Source organism: Panthera pardus, unplaced genomic scaffold (genome assembly GCF_024362965.1).
Source record: "Panthera pardus isolate Hobbes unplaced genomic scaffold, ASM2436296v1 HiC_scaffold_1, whole genome shotgun sequence".
Taxonomy (NCBI): domain Eukaryota; kingdom Metazoa; phylum Chordata; class Mammalia; order Carnivora; family Felidae; genus Panthera; species Panthera pardus.
Genome location: NW_026526654.1, coordinates 66,332,312 through 66,356,360, shown reverse-complemented (window position 1 = coordinate 66,356,360; position 24,049 = coordinate 66,332,312). Strand labels below are relative to the sequence as shown.

At 36.9% G+C, this 24,049-nt stretch overlaps 2 protein-coding genes across 10 annotated transcripts in view; both read left to right on the top strand.

Moving 5' to 3' along the window:
* Positions 1–11,632, top strand: part of CPB2 (carboxypeptidase B2) — a 49,764-nt gene extending 38,132 nt beyond the window's left edge. The window contains exons 9-11 of the mRNA XM_019447539.2: positions 2,731–2,933; positions 6,504–6,591; positions 10,837–11,632. Of these exons, the coding sequence (XP_019303084.2) occupies positions 2,731–2,933; positions 6,504–6,591; positions 10,837–11,021 (476 nt within the window). The 3' untranslated portion in view covers positions 11,022–11,632. The remainder of the gene's footprint in view (positions 1–2,730; positions 2,934–6,503; positions 6,592–10,836) is intronic.
* A 157-nt stretch (positions 11,633–11,789) lies between these two features.
* The window catches only part of ZC3H13 (zinc finger CCCH-type containing 13), a 96,234-nt gene continuing 83,974 nt past the window's right edge, over positions 11,790–24,049 (top strand). For 6 of the 9 annotated variants that reach the window (XM_019447537.2, XM_019447534.2, XM_019447538.2 and 3 more), the window contains exons 1-4: positions 11,840–12,191; positions 18,596–18,721; positions 19,026–19,135; positions 21,707–21,818. In XM_019447537.2, the coding sequence (XP_019303082.2) occupies positions 18,605–18,721; positions 19,026–19,135; positions 21,707–21,818 (339 nt within the window). In that variant the 5' untranslated portion in view covers positions 11,840–12,191; positions 18,596–18,604. Of the gene's footprint in view, positions 12,192–18,595; positions 18,722–19,025; positions 19,136–21,706; positions 21,819–24,049 lie in introns of all 9 variants that reach the window. The other 3 variants (XM_019447531.2, XM_019447532.2, XM_019447530.2) reach the window with 3 other exon arrangements.

Sequence of the window (24,049 nt, the reverse complement as noted above, 5' to 3'; positions counted from 1 at the left end):
TGGTAGCTATGATACGGTGGAAAATCCTTTCTTTCTTTCCCATGAGACCATAGTGTTTTTTTAATCGCTTTTATGGCGCTAAAATACATATAACCTGAAATTTGTCATTTTAACCATTCAGCACATTGAAGCATTAAGTATATCCAGTCGGTGAAACCATCACCAGTATCCATTTCCAAAAGTTTTCTTCAGCCCAAACAGAAGCTCTGTGACCATTCAGCAACGTCTTCTTGTTTCCTACTCACTGCAGTCCCTGTAATGTCTGCTCTACTCTCTGTTCTACGAACTTTCCTGTACTAGATACCTTTTTATTCCAGGGTTCATAGATGAGATAATACTTAAGCTCGAAGGGATCTGGGAGACCAAGCGCTACAGATGAAGCACCTTCAGCTGAGCCAGATGCAATAGCTTGCCCAGATCGACATGTCTGTTTAGGAGCAAAGCAGTCCCGGACTCCAGGGTCCTGACTCCCCATGAATCTTTCTACCGAAATACTTGAAACCTCTAGAATGACAGTCACAGAATGAGAGCCTGAGGCTGCTCTGTCCACTGCAGTAGTCACTAGCCGCATGTGGCCCCTGAACACTTGAAATGTGGCTTGTCTGAATTGAGATGTACAGTGAGTATAAAATACACACCAAATTTCAAAGACTTGGTGTGAAAAAAGGAGCCTAAAGTATGCCATGAACAATTTTTGTATTGGCTGTGTTTGAAAGGATTGTACTTGGTACCTATTGGGTGAAATCAGTTGTATTATTAAAATAGGTTGTTGCTTTTGAAATACACAGTTACTTGAAAACCTAAATACGTAACTTGCCGTATGTTTCTACGGAATGGCTCTGGTCTGAAGATTCATGTTAGGGGACCACCTGTTCCTTTGTCTCTTTGATGTCCCCCTACTCCTAACGTAGACTCTCTACTCTCTAAAACTATATATCGGGGAAAAGGGCAGGAGTAATCAAAGGATATGAAACTATCAGAATGGTTGGTCTGATCACATTCTTGGTTAAAAATACAAATGGGGGAACCTGGGTGGCTCGGTCGGTTGAGTGTCTGACTCTTGATTTCAGCTCAGGTCATGATCCCAGGGTTGTGGGACTGACTCCTGTATTGGACTCCATGCTGAGAGTGGAGACTGCTTAGAGTTCTCTCTCTCTCTCTCTCTCTCTCTCTCTCTCTCTCTCTCTCAAAAAACAAAAAACAACAACCAAAAAACCCATTAATACAAATGAAATACTTGGAAAGGCCTTGGATGTTTAGCCCATATTTTCTTGTGCCAAAAAGAATGTTTCACAAACATTAAGGTTGTCTCTGTTGCAAATAAAAGGCAGAAATCAGAGCAAACTTGAGGCAGGCAGGACCTGTAAGGATAATGGAGTAGACCATGGAACCCCAGGACAAGGGCAACGAGCTTCAGAAACAGCTTGGAACTGGGCCTGGGGGACTGCAGTGAGCTCTGTGAGTCCTTTCTCTCTCCATTCATCCCTGCAAAGCACAATGGGTTTTTGTTTTATTCCAATCCACATGATGATGATGGTGATGCTGGTGACCACGACGACGACGCGAGACAAAGACCATGAGGAGGAAAAGCAATCATTACTGAATCTTAGTATTTACAAGGCACCATGCAAAGCACCTCATATACATTGTACTGAATCCTCACGAAATCCATGTTAAATGTATAACTTTTCCATTTAGCAGATAGGAAAATCAAGGTTTAGACAGGTTTCAAACATTTCACCTAAGGCCATATAGCTATTAAATGGCAGCACCAAGCTTAGGATCAAGCGGTTGGGTGATTAACAATATGCCACTTAGCCTCTTATCGTAAAAGGTCCTTACTGCCAAGAATGTTCACTTTGCATCTCCTGAAACAGCAGTATTTCATTCATAGGGTTGCCAAGAGGAGTGAATGAGATACTGTGTGTAAATCTTAGAGTTCAGGTCAGCTGGTGTTTTCTTTGTTCTAGAGTGCCGCTGGACTGACGCTAGGATCTTCCACTTCGATACTAAGTTATCAGCGGAGGGATTCAGAGTGACAGAACACAAGTTAGGGACCTAGTTCAAGATTAATCAACTGTTCCTAGGTGGGAATAATGGTTGGGGTCAGAGGTGGCTCCCTGAGGCTCCACCCCTGTGAATGAAAGAAGAAAGGTGAAGGGGTAGGAGGCAGGCTACCATCCAAAGTGATGTATACTATAATTTCTCAAAAGGATGAATGAACATTACTCCGGCCCCGAACATTCCATCTTCTTTTATTTGCCAAACCTCCTTAGCGAGTTGCAAGTAGTACGAAAGGCAGACTTGTATAGTCTGAGCTCCCAAAGGAGACTCCTTTTATGGACCACATTGATTAGTAATTTTTAAACTACAAATATCAGAAAAACCAAGCTCACACTGGATTAAAGAAAATGGGGTTTCTAAAAAAAATGGGGTTTCTCTATCTCACAGAACCACAAGTTTGGAGGCAGGGCTGACGTCTCTGAGACGTCCTTAGCCACTTTCACAAAGGGTGCGAGATGGCTGTTCCCAGGCAGCGATTGTTGGGGTGTTTGCTCTGAGGGCGTAGAAACATCTGCTTCAATAGAAACATAAATATGTTCTTTACAGAACTCTGTCTAATCCACTTCTCTAAAAATTTTACACCATGGATAATAGGAGGATGCATTGTCAGGGAAATCACAAATGACAATGGCGTTTGCTAATCCCACTCTATCCATTTCACTTCAGAGGAAGGTGCATCAAGTTTCTCTTGCTCGGAAACCTACTGTGGCCCTTACCCTGAGTCAGAGCCAGAAGTGAAGGCAATGGCCAATTTCTTGAGAAAAAACATCAACCACATTAAGGCTTACATCAGCATGCATTCATACTCCCAGAAGATAGTGTTTCCATATTCCTATAATAGAAGCAAAACCAAAGACCATGAGGAGCTGGTAAGTGCTACTCAATTATCTTTTTTTTCATTGGCATTTCAGAAATAAAATAATACGAAGTTCAAGGATCAAAAACTGTGGGAAAAATTTTCTCCTCTGGAGGACAGATGGAAAGGTGCTTTCTGTTTTGATCTCGTTCTGCTGAGAGTCACCCTGGGTCAGGGTTCACTGAGGGAATATAAAGAATGGGTCCTATTCTGTGGACAAGAACTTCAGTCCAGCAAATGGGTATCTAAGAAAATAACTGACATACTGCTTGAAGGTCAGGGGGAACCATTCCCCGTGGAACTGATCTACATATAAAGCCCTAACAGCAAGGACAAGAGACTCTGGAATTGTGGGTCTGCTTTGTGGTACCTCGCTTTCAACAACAGATAGATCAAGTCCTGGAACCACACTCATTAATTTGATATCAACGTTGGGAATTGTGTGCACACTGCCCTCTCTAACCCCCAGGGGTTTGGTCCTAGTAAAAGCACCTCCAATTTCAACACTGAAGTGAGAACCGCCCCCCCCCCCCCAACGCCACCTTTTTTTGGAATGTAGTGAATGATACAGAAGTTCAAAGAAGACTCATTTTGTCTGCTAACCCCTCACTCCTTTTTGGTCCCAGATGTCCTATGTTTGGGTTGATGGCAAAGAATGCAAGGGTTCTCGATGGATTGTAGCTGGGATTGGCCGAATTCTCACCGCAGATGCCTTCCAGGCAATGGAAGGGTTATGGCAACAGTCTGATTCTTGCCCAAGTTCTGATCTTTATGTCGTGTTCTGTTTCTTACTCATTTTATTCTGGTTCTCTTTCCTCTTTCTCTTTTTATGTTTTTAAATGTGTATGTTTTTGTTATTGAAGTATAGTTGACATACAATGTTATATTAGTTTCAGTCGTACAACATAGTAATTCCATAGTCTATGCATTATGCTCACTGCAGTAAGTGTAGTTAGCATTTGTCACTCTATAACATTATTACAATATTATTGACTATATTCCCTATGCAGTATTTTTTAACCCATGACTTATTTATTTTATAACTGGAAGTTTGTACCTGTTAATTTCCTTCACCTATTTCATCCATTCTCCTAACCCCCTCCCCTCTGGCAACCACCAGTTTCTTCTCTGTAATTATGAATCCGTTTCCATATTTTTGTTTGTTGATTTGCTTTGTTTTTTAGATTTCACATGTAAGTAAAATCATATGGTATTTGTCTTTCTCTAACTTATTTCACTCAGCATAATTCCCTCTAGATCCATTCATGTTGTTGAAAATGGCAAGATCTCATTCCATTTTATAGCTGGGTAATATTTCATTGCACACACACACACACACACACACACACATCTTTATGCATTCATCTATCAGCGGATACTTAGGTTACTTCCATAACTTGGCCATTGTAAATAATGCTGCAATAAACATAGGGTCATGTATCTTTTCAAGCAAGTGTTTTCATTTTCTTTGGGTAAATACCCAGTAGTAGAATTACTGGATCATATGATATTTCTATTTTTAATTTTTGAGGAACCTCCATACTGTTTTCCACAGTGTTCACCCCAATTTACATTCCTATCAAACAGTGCGCGTGAGTTCCTTTTGTCCATCTCCATGCCAACACTTTTTATTTCTTGTATTTTTTATAATAGCCATTCTGATAGGTGTAAGGTGATATTTCATGGTAGTTCTGATTTGCATTTCCCTGATATATGGTGATGTTGAGCATCTTTTCATGTATCTGTTCACCATTTGTATGCCTTCTTTGGAAAAATATCCATTTAGGTTCTCTGCCTATTATTTAATTAGATTATTTGTGGGGTGTTTTTTTGTTTGTTTTTTGTTTTGGGGGTTTTTTGTTTGTTTATTTGGTTGGTTTTGGTGTTGGTTTTATGTCCTGGTTCTCTTACAAGAATAAACTATAGCCACATTAAGGGCTGGCAGTGGCTGATGACAAATATAATGTTATTTGCACTTCCTGAAAATAGCTCATTTAGAACATAAATGTGCTTGATGCTTGCAATTCTTTCTTTTTCTCAAAGGAAAACTTTTAAGGAAAGCTCCTTTCTTGGTGTCATCCTTGAAGAAACGAAAGGATATTTATCATGATTTGGAAATAGAACTAGTCTGATTTTCCCTTGTTTTTGCATTAGTGTTGCCACACATATTTTGTTGAGTTATTTGGTGTAAAATATTGTGTTTGGCGGACACTGATGAAAGAAGCATTCGGTAGGACCCTGCCCTTTAAGAGAACATGATATGGTTAGGGAGCTCAGCCATGAGCAAATGTTACAAGTAGCTATATTCGAGGTGCAGTGACTACTGAATAAGTTGGCCCAGATGGTGCATCCTCAGTTCTGACAGGGCTAGCACGGGGGTGGCCTCGTTAACTGATTCAGAAGGAAATGCTAGATACGCCTGGGGATAAAGTCCCTGTGCCTGAGGAATTTCTCATCTCTTAAAGGGCAACATACTATAAAGAAAACATAATAATAAAGGGCGATTGCCATCAAAGAACAGATACACTTTCAGCCAGAAATGGAAAGACAGGAATTCCATAGACAGACCGGGAAGGGAGGACATAGGACATTCAAAGCGGAGGAGATGCGTCCCCGCAGGAAGTGTGTTCAGGGGACCCTGTGGGTGTGAGAGTAGAGAGTGACGCCATCAGAAAGTGGATGTGGTCCGCTTGTTGGCATGTCAGAATAAATTCGTGTTTTGTTCTGTAGACAGTGGAGGTCCATTACCATTTTTTTGAACAAAGGAGGGGTACAACATAATATGCGCTGATACTCCTCTGGGTTATTCAAGAGAGTGACAGCGGATGCTAGCCTGAACTTCGCGAAAGGTCTGGATAAGCTAGAAACAAATGTAGTGGAACAACAGACTTACTTATTAGCCTGCTCCACACTGGGCACATGATCCTTTTTATGTGATGAGTCTTTAGTAGTTATTAGGCATTTTACCCAAGAAGAGAATGGAGTTTGTGAGAAGGAAACGAAGTAAGCATTAGGTATATGTAATATTTACACAGGTTGCATTTAAAGTTTGGTGATGATTTTGTGTAGGAGTAGGGTAACCCCAGGCGGTTTGCCTTTGGAATACAGTTATACCTCATTGTATATAAGAAACGAACTCCTAAAAAAATGCATGTGAGAATTATTTTTTCTTCAAGTTAAATCAAATTTTCAATGTACTAGAAGAGTCTATGTTTAATGCCACCCAACTGTGATTTCCATAAAAGTTTATTTATCCTTACTACGCAGATTTTTCATATCAACAGTTTTCTCTAGCTTTATTCAGATATAACTGATGTTTAACATCATGTAAGTTTAAGGTGTACAATGTGATGATTTGATACACTTACACATTGTTTAGCTGGAAATTTAACTGGAAATGTATATAACCAACACTCCCCCAATTCATTCACCCCCACCCCCCTAGCAACCAACAATATACTTTCTTTTTCTTCACCTACACAGTTTGATTCATTTAATATATGATGATTTTTTTAAAGAAACTTCTGCTTGTCCCGCTCCAAAGCTGCACATTAACTGAAATTTCATATTCTATTGATTTCAGTCTCTAGTGGCCAGTGAAGCAGTCCGTGCTATAGAGAATACTAATAGAAATACCAGATATACACATGGCAGTGGTTCAGAAAGTTTATGTAAGTATTTCTTCTTAACATCTTGGAGAACTGTGAGCTACTAAAGAAATCTGTGTGTTTGCTTTTTCTGTGCGGATTTAATTTTTCTAAATGCAATCTTTAAACCAGGTCACACGTAAAATAGTTGGATTATAACAATTAGAAATGGAAGCATAATAGCTATGACAGCACTGAGCAAGGCTATATTAATAAATGAATACACTGAAGACAAAATGGTATTTAAGAAATCGTGTTCATTGCTACAGAGTAGAGATTATAGAATTGTCATCATAGTAGTTGAGTGAAGGAGGAAAGGCCATAAAGGGTTAAAAGAATGTATAAGATGCCAATGGCCACCGTGTAAGGTTGCACAGGTTGAACACTATATAAATCTGAGGAACACTCTTTACATTAGATGCTTGCTAGTGACAGGCGGTGCTCACTAGAGTACATTATAGTTAAATGTCTTTTGCTTGTATCACACTGATGATAGCTCATATACGGCAAACTCTTAAGAAATATTTTAAAATTTAATTTCTGCTGGCAGATATTTATTGGGGGACTCCTTTTTACCCACATTGGGAAGACAGATAATGATTTTTATCTTTTGCAACTGGAGGGGGAGATGGAGAAAGAGGAAGAGAAAATAAACATGTCACCAGGTGTCCACAAACTGTGACCCACAGGTCAAATTCAGCTTACTGCTTGTGAGGCACAGGCCTGTGAGATAAGAACAGTTTTTCCATTTTTTAAATGGTTGAGGGAAAAAACACAAAATAGCAAGATTTTGTGACACGTTAAAATTATATGAAATTCAGATATCAGTATCCAAAAATAAAGTTAAAAAAAATTTTTTTTGCACTTATTTATTTTTGAGAGGCAGAGAGAGACAGAGAGTGAGTGGGGGAGGAGCAGAGAGAGAATGAGACAGAATCCAAAGCAGGCTCCAGGCTCTGAGCTGTCAACACAGAGCTCGACGCGGGGCTCGAACCCACAAACTGTGAGATCATGACCTGAGCTGAAGTCGCACGCTTAACCGACTGAGCCACCCAGGCACCCCCTAAAAATAAAGTTTTATCTGAACACAGACACACGCATTTATTTATGTATTGTCTATGATAGCTCTCATGACAGTAGTATCGAATAGTTTTATGATATAATTTGTGGCTCACAAAACCTAAAGCATTTACTATCCGGTCCTTTACAGGTAAAGTTTGCCAATCTCTGATGTAAACAACTAAATAGTAAAATAGAGTATAATCCCATCGATATGTGAAGAATATAAAATAGTCTTAAGGGTTTGAGGATGACTGCAGGAGAGAGAGGTTACTTAGCTAAAGTGACCTAGGAAGGTCTCTCTCTGTAGGTGACACTTCTGGGAGACCTACCTGACAAGTGGCTGCCCAACAATGGTGTCAGGGGAAAACCAAGGAGAGGAAATGGCTTGTGTAAAAGCCCTGAGGCAATATTTAAAACCTCAAAGTTTTCTTTAACAGGTATGATCTACGGGAGTAGAAAAGTACATTCAGCTTAATAATCACATTCATATGATTTTCAGTAAATTGCTTTACCCCTGGATGTCCTATTAGTGGAAAGTCCAGAATCTTCCTCTTCCTCCTCAACTACCCCTAAAATGTCTCACAACAAAGTGGGGCCAGATTGGTCCACATGGTGTCTCTGTCTCTTGGTGTCACTGGTCCACTGTTACCTTTGCTGACCCAGGTCCTTGCTCTGTCGGAGAGGCACCCCACACCCTCCTTTCACAATTCAGAGCTTTCTTGATTCCCATTCTCTTCTCTACCATTGTTCCCCAAAGCATAACCATAGAGCCTCAGGGCTGAAGAGCTTTAAAAGTAACTTTCTGTTGTGGTGAAATCAGTCTATCTCTACATACTCTTTCATTCATTCATTCATTCATTCATTCAGTATACATCTGTGTGGTTGTGTGCATAAGCATGAGAAAATGGCTAGAAGAAGAAATGCCAAATATTGAGAGTGGTTGTTCTGAATAACTTATTTAATCCACTGCTGATGGATATTTTTCGGTATTATAAACAATGCTTTGGTAAATACCTTTGTAGTTAATTCAAGTATAGGTATAGAAAGAGGCAAAAATGATCACTTTACACGTTACATGACTGTCTACCTGGAAAACAGTAGAAATCAACCAAAAATATTAGTAACAATCAAAAGTTGAGTAATGTTTGGGACACCTGGGTGGCTCAGTTGGTTAAGTGTTCTGTTCTTGATTTTGGCTCAGGTCATGATGTCATGGTCACAAAATTGAGCCCTGAGTTGGGCTCCACGCGGGTGTGGAGGCTGCTTAAGATTCTATCTCTCCCTCTCCTTCTACCACTCCCCTGAGTGCACACACACACTCTGTCTCACAAAACAAAACAAGAACACAAAGTTGAGTAAGGTGGCTGACTATGAACTAACTATACAGAAATCTAAAGCCCTCTTATATAAAAAAATAATAATAATCAGGTAGAAAATAAATACCCCTCTATATGTACATGCACATATATATACATACAGATACATACATATATGTGAATTCATTGTTGAATGCATATATGTGTCTACACACACAAATAAATCCATATATCTACATGAAAAACCTAGAAAATTTTACTGGTAACCATAAAAGAAAATAAATAAAAGGAGAAATGCAGCATGTTTTTGAGTGGGAAGACAATATAAAAATGTGTCAGTTGTGCTAAATTAGTCTGTATATTTAATGCAATCCTAATGAACAGTTCAATGACTTTGAACTTCCTTTGAAAGAATAAAGTTGGTAGATGAGCTCGTAAAATTCTGAAAAATGAGGCTAATAGGAGAATTTGCCCCAACCAGGTATTAACGCACATAAACTTGTAGTAATTAAGACTGTGGAACAGAGCCTGGGAGAAACAGATCAACAGAAGGGAGTAGAAGAACAGAAAGACACTTAAATACATAAGGACGTCTAGTATCTCATAAAGGAGGCACTTCTAAGAATGTTATTCAATTAATAGGGTTGGAGAACCTGACAACTTACTTAGAAAAAGAAATTAATTTATTACTAACATGTCTTTCTCCAAATTACATTCCAGATAAAATATTTTAAGATAAATCCTCTGCCATAAACCAAGTCAAAAGCGAAATAAGCAAATAAAAAAAAGTTTACATATTACACAAGGCAAATAGCACTAATATTGCTGTTATAAACAATCTATAAAATGAATCGAGTAGAAAAATAAGCAAAATATACACTAGAAAAATTGAGTAGAAAAATATATAAAGATGGACAATAAATATAGCAAATAAAATGTCCAGTTCAGCGGTAATCAAAGAAACAAGGTGATTTTGTGGTATTTTTCACCCATAGAATTGCCAGAAATGCATGATTCCTGTGGATGGTATGGGAAGGGAAGTGGGCATATTCATACCCTGCTAGTGGAGGGGTAAATTAGTTCAATTCTTTTGAATATTATTTGGCAACATGTAGCATAATCGTAAAAAGTACATACTCTTAGGCTGGTAAATCTGCTTCTAGGAAAGAATATTCCAAAGAAGCAAAGAAGCAATTAGTGAAAACCAGAAAGTGCATTGTAAAGTTGTTTATATTAATTAGAAATCAGAAAAAAATCTAAAGGTCTCCAAGTAAATAATTATTATATCCAGCTTTATAGTGTAGTGCTATGAGATCATGAAAAAATATTATAGATTTGAAGTCATTAAGACATAAATATGGTCAGAGAGATCATGTTTAGAAATGTTACAGGGGCACCTGGGTGGCTCAATCGGCTAACGTCTGACTCTTGATTTCAGCTCAGTTCATGATTTTTCAGTTTGTAAGTTGGAACCCCATGTCTGGCTCCCCACTGCTGATGGTGTGGAGCCTACTTAGGATTCTCTCTTTGCTCCTCCCCCACTCTCTCTCTCTCTCTAAAAATAAATAAACTTAAAAAAAAGAAGAAATGTTACAACACTTCATGTATAGGATGATCTTATTTATGTAGGAAAAAATTATGTTAAAGCATGCACTGAGGGGAAAAAAAGACACTAATATGTTAATAGTGATTACTACTCTTTGGCAGGGTTATGGGTAATTTCTTCCTTAACCTGTTTTTCTTCAGTCTCCATTTTCTACCAGAGACTTAGATTACTTAATAATCAGAAAAAAAGCAGAGCTATTTTTAATTTTAGGGGGAAAAAAATCCATTTTGTTAGTTAACTTGAAACATTGTATTTCAAAAAGTAATTTCTTCTTTCTTCTTGTAGACCTAGCTCCTGGAGGTTCGGATGACTGGATCTATGACTTGGGCATAAAATACTCGTTTACAATTGAACTTCGAGATAAAGGCCAATATGGATTCTTGCTGCCAGAGCGTTACATCAAACCCACTTGTACAGAAGCTCTTGCTGCTGTCTCTAAGATAGCTGGGCATGTCATCAAGAATGTTTAATACTCTTGATTTTTCCACTCTTCTCCCATATTTTAATTTACCGATTCCAACAAGACTAAATCATCGTACCAATTCTTTTTAAAGTTTTATCCGTAGTTTTGAGAAAAGCTTTTTCCTATTTCTTGGTTTTGTCAAAGAAAAGGCCAAAATAAATGCTACCTTAAAATTAAGGCAGAAAAGGGCTCACATTGCTTTTTTCTTTCTAAAAAAATATGTAAGAGGCTAGATATGATTTTTTTTTCTTTGATTAAGGACGTTTGACCATCGATCTCAAGCAATTTTAATAACTAGTTTCTTGCAGATCATTGGACCACAAAAGGAAAGGTGGTTAGGACATTAAAGATTTCTGCTCCAAATTTTCAACGAACTGCCTTGCGCCTTTAAAAACCCAACCGTGTCTTGTTTGCTCTACAGTAATAAGCGAAGGCCCAGAAAGCGGAGGAGCGGAGGAGTGTCAACAACAGTACAAACACCGTCTATCACCTCTCAGTGCACATTGCTGAGCACATGAATGAATGGCTGTAGTTATTGTCAACAACCAATGTGGCATTTTGTGCATTTACTACAGCTGTTTATTTTAAGACATTATATAATAAAAGGCGTAAACTCTTTCTCTTAGATTCACTTTTTATTGGCAACCTTGGCTCCCCCCCCTGGCTCGGGCACGCCTCTCCGGGGGTCTCTCACCCAGCACAGACGTGATGATTTCCCCGGCACTCCAAGGAGCCGACGTTACGCCCGGGGGCGTGTCTCCGAAGGGGCGGTGCCTGCGCGCTGACGACTAATCTGGAGGCCGGAAGCTGCCGCGGTCTAGAGGGGATCAGGGCAAACACTTGACTTCCGGCGGCGTTTTGAGTCGGTTCTCCTAGCGGCCTGGTAGTGTTTTCGTTTCCTTTTCTTACTCTCCAGTCTCTCTTCGTTCTTTTTCTTCCTACGTGTCAGTCTCACTTGACCCTGGCGAAGCGGCGGGCGGGTTCTGCTTCTCAGCCACCCCGGGGGCCCGTCGCTAGCGGAGGGCCGGTTCCCGGGAGTCGCGCGCGCACCTCCTTCTCCTCGTCGTCGTCTTCCCGGGTCCAGGCGCGGGGACAGAGAGTCGCCTCCCCCGCTCCTCGGAGCGGTGGTGGCGGTAGCGCCTCCCGACTGAGCTTGCGACAGGAGCTCGGGGAGGAGGTAAGCTTGAATTGTGTGAATTGGTGTGGGTACTGGGGGAAAGGCGTTGGGCGGACCCGGGATGGGGAGGCCCCGAGTTGTCCTACATCCCCGCTCGGGTCACGTCAGGATTTTTAGCTCTCCTTCAGCATCCCACCCTTAACTGTGCAATAGCTCCTTCGGCTCAGGCTTCGTTTCTCGCTCTTGTACTGATTCTGACGAGTTTGTCTACGGAGTCGGGTCTATTCAGACAAAAGGCTGTGCCGGGACACTACCATTTGTGGGCTTGGGAACCCTTGGGGCAGTATTCGCATTTGTATAAGCTGGAAGCGGGCAGGAATATGGTGTTAGATTTAGAGGCTCTCTCTTACGCATTCCAGATCTATTCGGAAAAATTATCTTGCTGTTGGTTGTATTTGGTCTTGCTTATTGCCCGACAGTGGTCATTTAGAGATTTGGGTCCTGGAGGTTGAGGAGTGCTGCTTTATCTTTACATTCCTAGGTAGTTACTTTTGGCAACCTATCTGTCAGAAGCCGGGGAAAGTGGAGCGAAAGGAGAGGGTCTGTTGTCTGGCATTATCTCTTTCTAAAACAGGTTAAAATAATTTATGTGGCTGGAAAATTATTCAAAGTTGATATTACTTGAATGATATTGGTAGGGTCTTGTTTGTGGAGCGTAGCGGCTTACGCTTTTGGGTTATATTACAAAGTTTTCAGATAATTTGAAGCACTCTGAAAATTATAGACGTATACTATCTGAGACGTTTTGGGGTTTTTTGAAAAAAACAATTTTAAAAGTTTGGAAAATATCTTCACACTTCAACTTTTCAAAGACCGTGATACCGTTGCAGTTAATCTAAATGTTTATGGTGCCAGTTAGCGGAATCTAGTTCTGTAATATTTGAAATGACTGGCTTTAGTACCTAAGCGACAATATTTTGGAGAGTTTTGTGGATATAATGTGTAGATTTTAATATATTTTCCAATTCTTACTGAAATATTAAGATTGTATCATGACAATTTAAACAAGAGACTACTAAGAATATTAATGCTGGTATATAGCAGTTTGTGTCTGTAAAAATAGTTGCACCATGAAACTTAGACTTTTATCGTGTGGATCTGTTACGATCCAGTTTTATCAAATGCATGCCTCTTACTGGCTTCCTAATCATTGCTGATTCGAAATGAATGTTGATTGCGTATTTAAGATATGCAAATCCAATTTTCATATTAGTAAATTAACACTAAAATCCATAAGTGATGCTATTTCCACTTATGTACAAGTTATTAGAATTTTTACAAGTTGTCAGTGTTAATTTGTATTACAGTATGCATTGGCAGTTAAATATAGAAAGCAAAATTGTTTAATTTACATTTATTTGAAGAATTGGTTTTTAGTGGATGTTTCCCCCACTTCCTCCAACCCCACTCTCCATTTCATATAGAGTTGGAGCTAGTTAGCAACAGTTGAAAATTAACTGGTGTTGCTGTAGAAAGTGTCTTTATACTTTTTTGGTAGTGTGTATGTTGCAGTTTAGTTTATTTCACTTTATCCTAGTTGCCAGCATTGGCTATTCTCTGTGCATAGTCTTTTTTAACAAATTATTTTTATTGCACTGTGCTGCAGTATTGCCTTGCTCATAGAAGTGTAGTCAATTTAGTTCTGTTAGTTTTGTTTGGAATTCAGTTTGGAATTGTTTTAGTCTATTTATAAGTAACATGCAAGGTTGTTTTAGAAAGTTCTTTTTAAAAATATTCTCCCAGATTATGCATCAAATACATTTCTAAGGTCTGTTTTTTCTTTTAAAAATATGAACTATAGATATGAAGAGACCTTATTTTTAATATAAGCCTTTTAATTTTAGAACTTCAGTGGGTAGAGGTTTCTTCTAGTACCAGTTAGTACATTTATGTAGTTTTAATTGTTTAATTATTTGACAGTTTCCTAATATGCCACGACTCATCCAGATTAAAATAATTTATGTTTTCGTTTGTGCTAAGGGAAGTTGAGGCCTCAAAAAGATATAATTAGGGGCACCTGGGTGGCTCAGTTGGTTATGCATCTGACTTCAGCTCAGGTCATGATGTCGCAGTTTGTGAGTTTGAGCCCCGTGTCAGGCTCTGTGCCGATAGCTCAGAGCCTAGAGCCTGCTTCTGATTCTGTGTCTCCCTCTCTCTCCACCCCCCCCCCCCCCACCTTGTGCTCTGTCTCTCTCAAAAATAAATAAAAACATTAAAAAAAAGAAGATGTAATTCTGTATTGTAGTGAGGCTACTAGAATTGATACATGTTTTATTGACACAATTTTAGTAATTAGGCTTCAGGAATAATTAATAATTTAAAAAGAGGTTTCTATATGTTTCTCCTTTCTTAGCCATATTTATGTAGTATGTAGCTTTGAGTACATTGCCATATTTGTAAGTTTGGGAGGAAAAGGAGGGACAGTTTCCATTTATTAAGACCCTCTTTTGTTATATTTTAATAGAGTCAAACTTTGTGTCCCCTGTTTTCCTTTTTTCAGTTGAAAAGATATCATGAAAATTTTGATATTTATTTACTGTGCAAATAGAGGGGAGAAATAGGAAAATAACTCAATAGACTTTCACCAGTGTCACCTGGGCTTTGATAATGATGGTATTTGGGAAAGACTTGATAATGTGGGTGAAAGTGTGATGACAGTTTGAAATCAAAGAATAATTTGAAAACAAATCTGGGGGGAGAGCTTTTAAAGTCTCTGAGATAGGGAAGACTTTAATATTTACATTTTTAATTTCCTTGTTTCTAACTTTTCTCATATGCTTTGAAGCATTTGCTTATTGAAGCGTGTTCAGATGTTAATTGAAAAAGGTTTTTCCCCCCTCAGTCATATCTATATTTTATTCTGTTATGGTGTTTTTTTTCTTTTTTTTAAAGTTATTTGTTTGAGAGAGAGAGAGAGAGAGAGAGAGAGAGAGAGAGAGAGAGAGAGAGAGAGACTGCACAGGGGAGGGGCAGAGAGAGAGAGAATTCCAAGCAGGCTCTGCACTGAGCAAGGCTCGAATTCACAGACGGTAAGATCAGGACCTGAGCCGAATCAGGAGTTGGACCCTTAACCAACTGAACCACCCAGGTGCCCCTCTGTTGTGGTATTTATTTGCCTTTGAGGGCCCAAATTTTTAGAATGAAAATTCTAATTAAGTCATATTAATTGGTAACATACTTTTAAAGTAATAAATTAATATATATGAGTAAATGCTTTTCATGTATTGCAGGTTTGTGTATATATTTAGACAAACAGGATTTTTTTTTTTTAAATGTTTATTTATTTTTGAGACAGAGAGAGACAGAGCATGAACGGGGGAGGGTCAGAGAGAGAGGGAGACACAGAATCTGAAGCAGGCTGCAGGCTCTGAGCCGTCAGCACAGAGCCCGATGCGGGGCTCGAACCCACGAACCGTGAGATCATGACCTGAGCCGAAGTCGGACGCCCAACCGACTGAGCCACCCAGGCGCCCCTAGACAAACAGGATTTAAAACATATTTTGTCTTCCTTGCAAACATGAAGCATTTTGTCTATGCCAACCATGAATGTTTCAGTAATAATATTTAGGTAACTATTATTGATGACTACTGATGGAAGTTCCTAGATAGATGATCGGAAGAATTCCTATTCCTTTCAATTAGAAAAGTTCAAGTCCTACTTTTTCCCTTTGCCTCAGATTTTTTTTTTCTGTCCACGACCACCCTATAACATAGACTTGGTGTTCGAAGTCAGTGCAGTTTTGAGAGGAGGTCTGATACTGTTGGATGCTGAGAATATGACTTTTATTTCTTTGCTGTTTTCCCCTAAGTTGGGAGACTCAACAGTAGCTAAAAGTAAAGTTCTAGTGATAATCACTATGTAGGTGAATCTTGACTAGTTCTTGATGTCACCGGTACAAGCAGCTTTGTCTCTGTGGGAAAGAGTGACAAGAATACAGGAAGGGGTGTACGATTCAGTCATTAGTCCTCACTTGAATATCTTTGACATATAGTCTGAACCTTTTGAAACCTTCAAAGTTGATGTTAATGATCTAGCATTAGAGAGAAGCTGTGGTTTTCAGTGGTAGGTCAGGGGGGTAGTGGAGTCCTGATCCAAGCAACAGATTACAGAGCAGGAAGGAGCCCTCAGAAAAACAGGAAGGGAGATGCTAGATGACCAGTGTTTTAGGTATAATAATAAATAGCTTCTTGCCTCGATTATGGAAAGCACTACCATTAATTTTTTTTTTTTTTTTGGAGGAGGGTGTGTTGGAAGTGTTGGCATGCGGAGATACATAGGAGTTTTGTGAGCAGAACTATTTCCTTTGAGAGTGGAGGGAAATACGTTAAGGTTAGGGTTAGTCTTCTTGAGGCAGTGTGGTGGGGTGGTGTGCCTGTTTTCCAAGTTCTAAATAACTGGTAATAGCTAATAAGGAACTTCTAGAACTCCTTCAATTTTAAGTTTATTAATAAATGTTTTAAAAATTGAATTAGTGAATGAGGATTATAATGTGCATCTATGTATTAGTACTTATAATAACATATAATGAAACTTTAAATATGCTTTTGTTCTAAACGTTCCCTGTATATTTTGTGACATACTCACTTTTTATTGCCTCCTGCTCTGATATAAATTGTAAAAAAGTGGTTTTCTCAGTTAATCAAAGCTCTACGTTTTCTAGATCTTTCCTCAGCTCCCTTTATCTTGGCTTTCAACTCTCTAAAGAACATTTTAGTTTGGTAAATCAAATGGGTACATGAAATTTTACCAACTTTTACTCTGTAAATTCTCATTTGGGCTGAGAATGAAATCAAAGATTATCTTAGAGTAGTAACTGTTGGATGTACAGTTGGCTGTAAAGTTCCTTACTCAGAGAACACTTGACACATATGTGATTTCATGTTGCAGCAAATTCTTATTTATGGGACACTCGATGCTAATTTTTAAAAATTTGTAACTAAAATTATTTTCTGAATTCTTTAAATCACTAAATATTAATTAATAAAATGGTTGTATTTTATATTAAAGAATAAGACTGTACCTTTTTTTCCAATTTAAAACTACTCTATCATTTCCTATTTTTCTCTTGGTTCATTATCTTTTGTTCATTTGTCAAATGTTGTCCTTATTCTTAGGATTCTTTTAAAAATGTGACCTGAAAAGAAGTATCTAACTAAACCAAATATTGTTTATAATTTTTTTTAAAGTTTTGATTTGGTACTCTCATGATTTAATTTCCTTTCAAATTATATATCTTTGTTTTGAAACCACATTAAAGAGCTTTTTGAATTTGTGAACTTTATGGAGACCAGTTCTGTACCAAATGGAACTTTTGCCTCTTTGGCTGCGATTGTTCATTCTAGTAACTTTTGACTATTGATAAGATTTCAGCTATTTAGATTGTATGAAATTTGAATGGGTTAGTGGTTTTTTTTGGAGTCTTAGTTAGGCAGTTCTTACCCAATTCCCAGAGTGATGTACTAAGTTGTTCTAGATCTGGAATTTAATATTGTTTTCTAATGTATATCATAATACTGTTATCTGACGTTTTCATTTCCAGTTGAATCACCTGATTATATACTTGGATTTGTTTTGTTATGGTTTCAGTTTTAAATGTTTTATTTACTTTTGTAAAATATTTGTACAATTTGTCTTTCTTATTTCTAAATGGTAAGGTAGCCTGTTCATCACTTTTAGCATCTTTGATTTTTATGTCAGTGTGGTATATAAATTATAGAAACATCTTGACTTCTAGTTCTGTAGCCTGTTCCATTTTGAAAGAAAGTCATTTTATCAACATTGACTTTTTTTTTATATGTATATAATTGGAAAATAAATGTCCTTGAATAGACTGTTCTTTTTTAAGGTCTGTAAGGTGGAGAAAATACTTAAATAGTTTTCACTTTTCTCCCAAGCTGCTTTTTGGAATATACCTAATGTCATGAACCGTATAAAGCATAATTTCTGCTATCACCTGATCTTATTTCCTGTTCTCTTTGACATAGCTTTTCCCGTTAAGTAGTTGATAGAGAATGATAGTACAACTTTTCCTTGAAGGATAGTTAACTAAGTTTTGAAACTTTTATAAGGAACGTAGAAACTAAACATTTTACAGTGTGTTTTCTGAGGTTGAATGTGCTTTGAAAACTGTATGAGTAGAATATTATTCATTCTGCAGAAGAGGTAAAATTGTAGCCAACAGGTTCCAAAGTTGTTATAAATTTACTAAGAAGGTATGCCTTAGAAGATACCAACTGTTTACCTCTGTTTACCTGTGACCTCTCCAATGCCTTTTTTCTCCTGAGAAAAATTCCCCATAATTTTGCAGTGTGATCTACAGCTTTATCTACATGTAAGTTATAGGCTCAGTTAATTTAAAATGGAAGAATTTTACAGTTTTGCCTCTCTCTCTTTTTGGTTAAAGTAGTACAAAATGTCAAAAATTAGAAGGAAGGTCACAGTGGAAAATACCAAGACCATATCTGATAGCACATCCCGAAGACCCAGTGTATTTGAGAGGCTCGGACCCAGCACTGGCAGTACAGCAGAGGTGAGTTGTCACTAGAACAGTCACAGGGGTTGTCTTATAATCCTATTCTTGAAATACTGATTTGTATCATAAAGGTGAACGGGTTATTGTAGGAATGTTCAGTAAATTTTTAAAACCAAGTAGCATAAAGAGGAATGAGAAGAGTCACAGTTTTCATGTTTTTTTCCCTGGTATTTTTATTGTTTGGGGGATAATGTATCTCAGGTTATCTGGAGTTTTGGTAGAATTTGTTTTAATTTTGTCCCTGTAGCGTCGTTTATCCAGAAATAAATCTGAAATTTACATAGTAATATCTGTCTCTTAGACACAGTGCCGTAATTGGCTGAAGACTGGCAACTGCCTCTATGGAAACACATGTAGATTCGTACATGGCCCTTCACCCCGTGGTAAAGGTTATAGCAGCAATTATAGAAGGTAAATTAAGAACTTTGAATTGTTCATATACTGTTAGAAGATGGTTTTTGTAATTTATCTAGTATAAAAATCTGAAATACAAACATATTTGATCAGATTTTCTCTTTTGGTTGTAGATCAACGAGATCTTTCTAGTTGTTAATTTCAAGATTAATAAAATGTATGCTTTAAAATTATTTGCTCAGTATTTATTGTTTTTGCCAACAGATTTTTTTGTATGTATGACTTACCCCCCCCCCCCCCCCATTATGTATTAAAATGGTTTAAGATAGAATATTATGGATTTATTTTTACTGAGGGGAGACTTTTTAACTCTTAAAATATTAAAATTTGAAATGGATATAACTTTAGCTTTTTAAGATGTTCTGAATTCAAATCTTAATGACAAAAGACAATCCACTGCAGACTCTGTAGATTAAAATGCATCTGCCAAATCTCTAAACTGTGTATTAATGTAAAATATGTATTTATATGTGGATAAAGGTACTACTACCTATTTAGAACATCTTTTTTGCCTTTGATAAAGGCAAAGCTAAATGAAATTTTTCAATAAAGCCCTTTTATTTTTCTTTCAGTTCAGTTCACGATTTTGTTATTGTGTTTAAATATGTAACATATGTAAAGATTGTCACAAAAGCAGTTTAAACTTGATTGGTAAACAAACAATTAACCAAGTCGTAAAATTGAATGTGCTGATTGCCTTGGCTACAGCAAGAGTGTAAAAATCAAACATTAGCATTTGCAGTTTTTTTTTTTAATAAGTGAATTGATGTGTGTGTGTGTATAGATTTTGAGGCCTAATAGAATTTAAAATTCAAACGCTGAACTGGCTTTCTGTTCATGTAAACATACATTTTAGCTTACTTGTGATGCTGAATACTCTGTTTTATTTGTATTTAGATTGTCATCTGTGCCCTCTGTTAATGTGGGAAAACCACTTCTTTTATATGTTTAAGTATCTGTAAAAATACACACCTGGGTAAAGTATTTCAATAATTTTAATGTTTTGTTTATGTTATTACCACACTTTAATACATACTTTAATTCATCTGTGAAATTCGCTGTTAACTGACAGAAAATTTTTATAGAAGGGGTAATTTTGAGGAAAATGGGCAGAGAAATTGGCCTAAAATGGAAAAATACAGTGTCATTACTAGACTTGGAATAAAGGATTTTTTAACTTTGTGCATGTTTTTCCGTTTGATAACCCTCTTTGGCTTTGTCTTTTTTTTCCTTTTTTTTTTATAGGGAAGAGAATGTAGTTCGTAATGTGATTCAAAGATGGAAAGAAAACCCGTGTATTTCAGAAATGCTTTTTTAGTCACAAGATATTTAAGTCATTTATTGAGCATTCACTGTATGTAGAGCACTCAGGTGCTGTTTAGGATAGAAACAAGTTCATAATAAATTGTCTTATTATATAAAGGAAACCAGGGCACAGAAGATTTACATGTACATCATAATTAAAATTTAAAGCCTTTAAGTACTGGTTCATAATAAGTTTCACTTTCAAGGTCAGATTTAACTGTTAAAGTGTTTAATATAGTCTTATAAAATATACATATAAATATTAATGAGAGCCTGTAACATGAGTTAACTGAATTATTTCTTCATTAATCATTTGTTTTGTACTGATTGATAAAGGAATTGATTTGCTTGATCAACTATTGAAATAGATGTAAATGTCTATGTGATTTCTTTTTATCTTTAAAAATATGTATACGGTATTTTTTGTTAGCCAGTGAGGGACATACCACTCCTTGACTTCTGTTGCTCTTTTTTAAAGATCCTCTAGGAATATTCTTTAAAGATAGTGTGTTTTCCATCTCTGTTTTGTTTTCTTACTTAATAATGGTGTGAAAATAATTGGATAGCTGTTTATCGAACTTTCAGTATAAGTTATTAAGGTTTACAGTGTTGAATATAAGTATGTATGATTTTTCTTAATTAAAGGAAGTCCGCTGCCTAAATCTTGCTTTGAATCCTTTAACTATTTTCTGTTCTGAAACAATATCAAATTTAAGAAGAGTTATAAGAATAACAGAAAAATCCTATATTTGCCATGATTCTTGAGGTGGGTAATTCTCAGTTGTTGGCATTGCACCCAACCACATACGTGTACATATGAAAATACCACTAATGTTGCCTTTTGATTAATTTTACAATGTTGGGGTTTAAAACTTTATCTTCTGACTTTTTACTTCAAATACAAGTAATACATTTATGTGATTTTTAGAAAAACAAGTTAAGCTGTTAATTGCAAATTCTTTTTTCTCAGCTCACATGCAGTTTTTTATTCTTATCACTAGTACCTGCCTCCCCATGGAATTTTAATGTGTACACTTCTGGTTGGTATTAGGAGAAAACTTGTAAGTGATGCTTGTATTATTTATATATTAATATTTAAGCTCAAGCAAATTAATTATTTTTCTGAACATTAGGAGCCATGGACAGTTAGAAAATTTTTATTGATTTGTGAGGTATTTCTATAAATATAGTCTTATAAATGTTATATGAATATAGATTTTTGTTGTTTTGTTTTTCTTTTGTTTTTGTTTTTTCGGTTCAAAGGTCACCAGAAAGACCTACAGGGGATCTTAGAGAAAGAATGAAGAATAAGCGCCAAGATGTGGACACTGAGTCCCAGAAACGAAACACAGAGGAGTCATCCTCACCTGTTAGGGTAGGAATGAATTTCCCAAAACAAAGTTTAATTTCGGTAGTGATTTATTATTTACGTTCCACTCAAAATAGTATCTTGGGTGCTAAATATATGGTAAATGTGTAATACCAGGTTATAATGTTTTATGTGAATAATGTAATTTAGAGGAAAAACATCGTCTGGGAAAATTCCTAATTCTCTGAATTAGTTCTTGATGGTAGTTAATTAAGGTGAAGGGAATTGGTTAGCAGAGCCCAAGCTGAACTTCATAGGATTTCTGTATCTTGGTGGGCATCCTGAGCATCTAAAAGTATCCTGAAGTTTTCAGAATTCAGTCAGCTGTCCTATCCTGCTTGCTTCTAAGAAAGATTGAAGTGGGTTACAGTAGAACACTTAGAAATTAAAACAGTGAAAGCAGGCGTGGTGGTGATGGAAGCTGAACTAGAGAACTTAGGTGAAGGAAAGCACATGTGACCACAAATTCAGTGGTGAATTTCCTGGTAATGAAGCCAGAAGAGAAATATAATTGATGATTATATATAATTTGGTGGTTGTATAAGTATATAAATTTATATCAATATATAAATCGATGCTTCGGTATAACTTATTGAATAAAAGAAGACATCAGTTTTTCAGAAATGGAAATCTCTTCCTGAGTTAATTTTTTTTAAGAAATTTATGTGTATGTGTAACAGATTATTGAGATATAACTCACATACCATACTGTTCATCCATTTCAAGTGTACATTTCAGTGGTTTTTTGTATATTCCCAGAGTCAGACAACCATCACCACAGTCAATTTTGGAGCATTTTCATCACCCTGAAAAGAAACCCCGTACCTTTAGTGGTCACACTTGTATCATCCAACTGACCACCAGCCCTAGGTGACCACTATTCCACTTACGATCACTATAGATTTGCCTGCTGTGGATATTTCATAATGCTGGAGTTATACAATATGTGGTTTTGTTTTTGACTAGTGTCTTTCACTTAAAATAGAGTTTTCAAGGTTCATGAAAGACTATAGGATACATCAATATTTTATTCCTTGTTTTTGCCAAATAATATTCCATTGTATTAACATATCATGTTTATCCATTCATTAGTAGATGAACATTTGGGTTGTTTCCACTTTTTGGCTTTTAGGTATAATGCTGCTATGAACATCCATACACAATTTTTTGAGTGGACACATGTTTTCATTTCTCTTGGATTTATAGCCTGGAGTAGAATTGCTGCATCATACAGCAACTCTATGTTTAATTTTTTGGGCAACTGCTAGATTGTTTTCCGAAGCAGCTACACCATTTTACATTCTTGTTAGCAGTGTAGGAGGTTTTCAATTCTCTATGTCTTTATCAGCATTTGCTATTACCTAAGTCATCGATTATAGCCATCTTAATGGATGTGACATGGTAATCTAATTGTAGTTTTTGCAATTCCCTGATGGCTAATGATACTGAATATCGTCTCCTGTGCTTATTGGCGACATGCATACCTTCTCAGGAGACATGTTCATTCAAATCCTTTGCGTATGTTTTAATTGGGTTGTCTTTTTATTGTTGATTTGTAACAACTCTATATATTTAAAAAAATTTTTTTTAATGTTTATTTTTGAGAGAGAGACAGCATGAGTGGGGGAGGAGCAGAGAGAGAGAGAGAGAGAGAGAGAGAGAGAGAAAATCTGAAGCAGTCTCAGGATCTGAGCTGTCAGGACAGAGCCCAACGTGGGGCTCTAACTCTCAAACCATGAGATCATGACCTGAGCTGAAGTCGGACTGAGCCACCCAGGTGCCCCTTCAACTCTATGTATTTTAGATACAAATTCCTTACATACGATTTTTAAAAGTTTTCTTCCATTCTTTGGGTTATCTTTTTATGTTCTTGATGATGTCCTCTAAAGCACAAATGTTTTTAATTTGATGAAATCCAGTTTATCTGTGTTTTTGTTGTTGTTTGTGCTTTAGGTGTCTTATTTAAGAAACCATTGTCTAATTCAGGGTCACAAAGATTTATGCCGTGTTTTCTTCAAAGAATCTTAGAGCTTTAGCTTTGATCCATTTTGAGTTAATTTTTATGTATGGTCCAGCCTTATTGTTTTTCAGGTGGATATCTTAGTTGTCTCATATTATAATCTTTTTATTAAGATTATTGTTTAAACAGAAACGTTTCTGATAATTTACGCTTTATAGAAGCTTTCCTGTGATTGTCTTTGATCCTTGATAAAAAAGCTGTGTTACAGTTTCACATT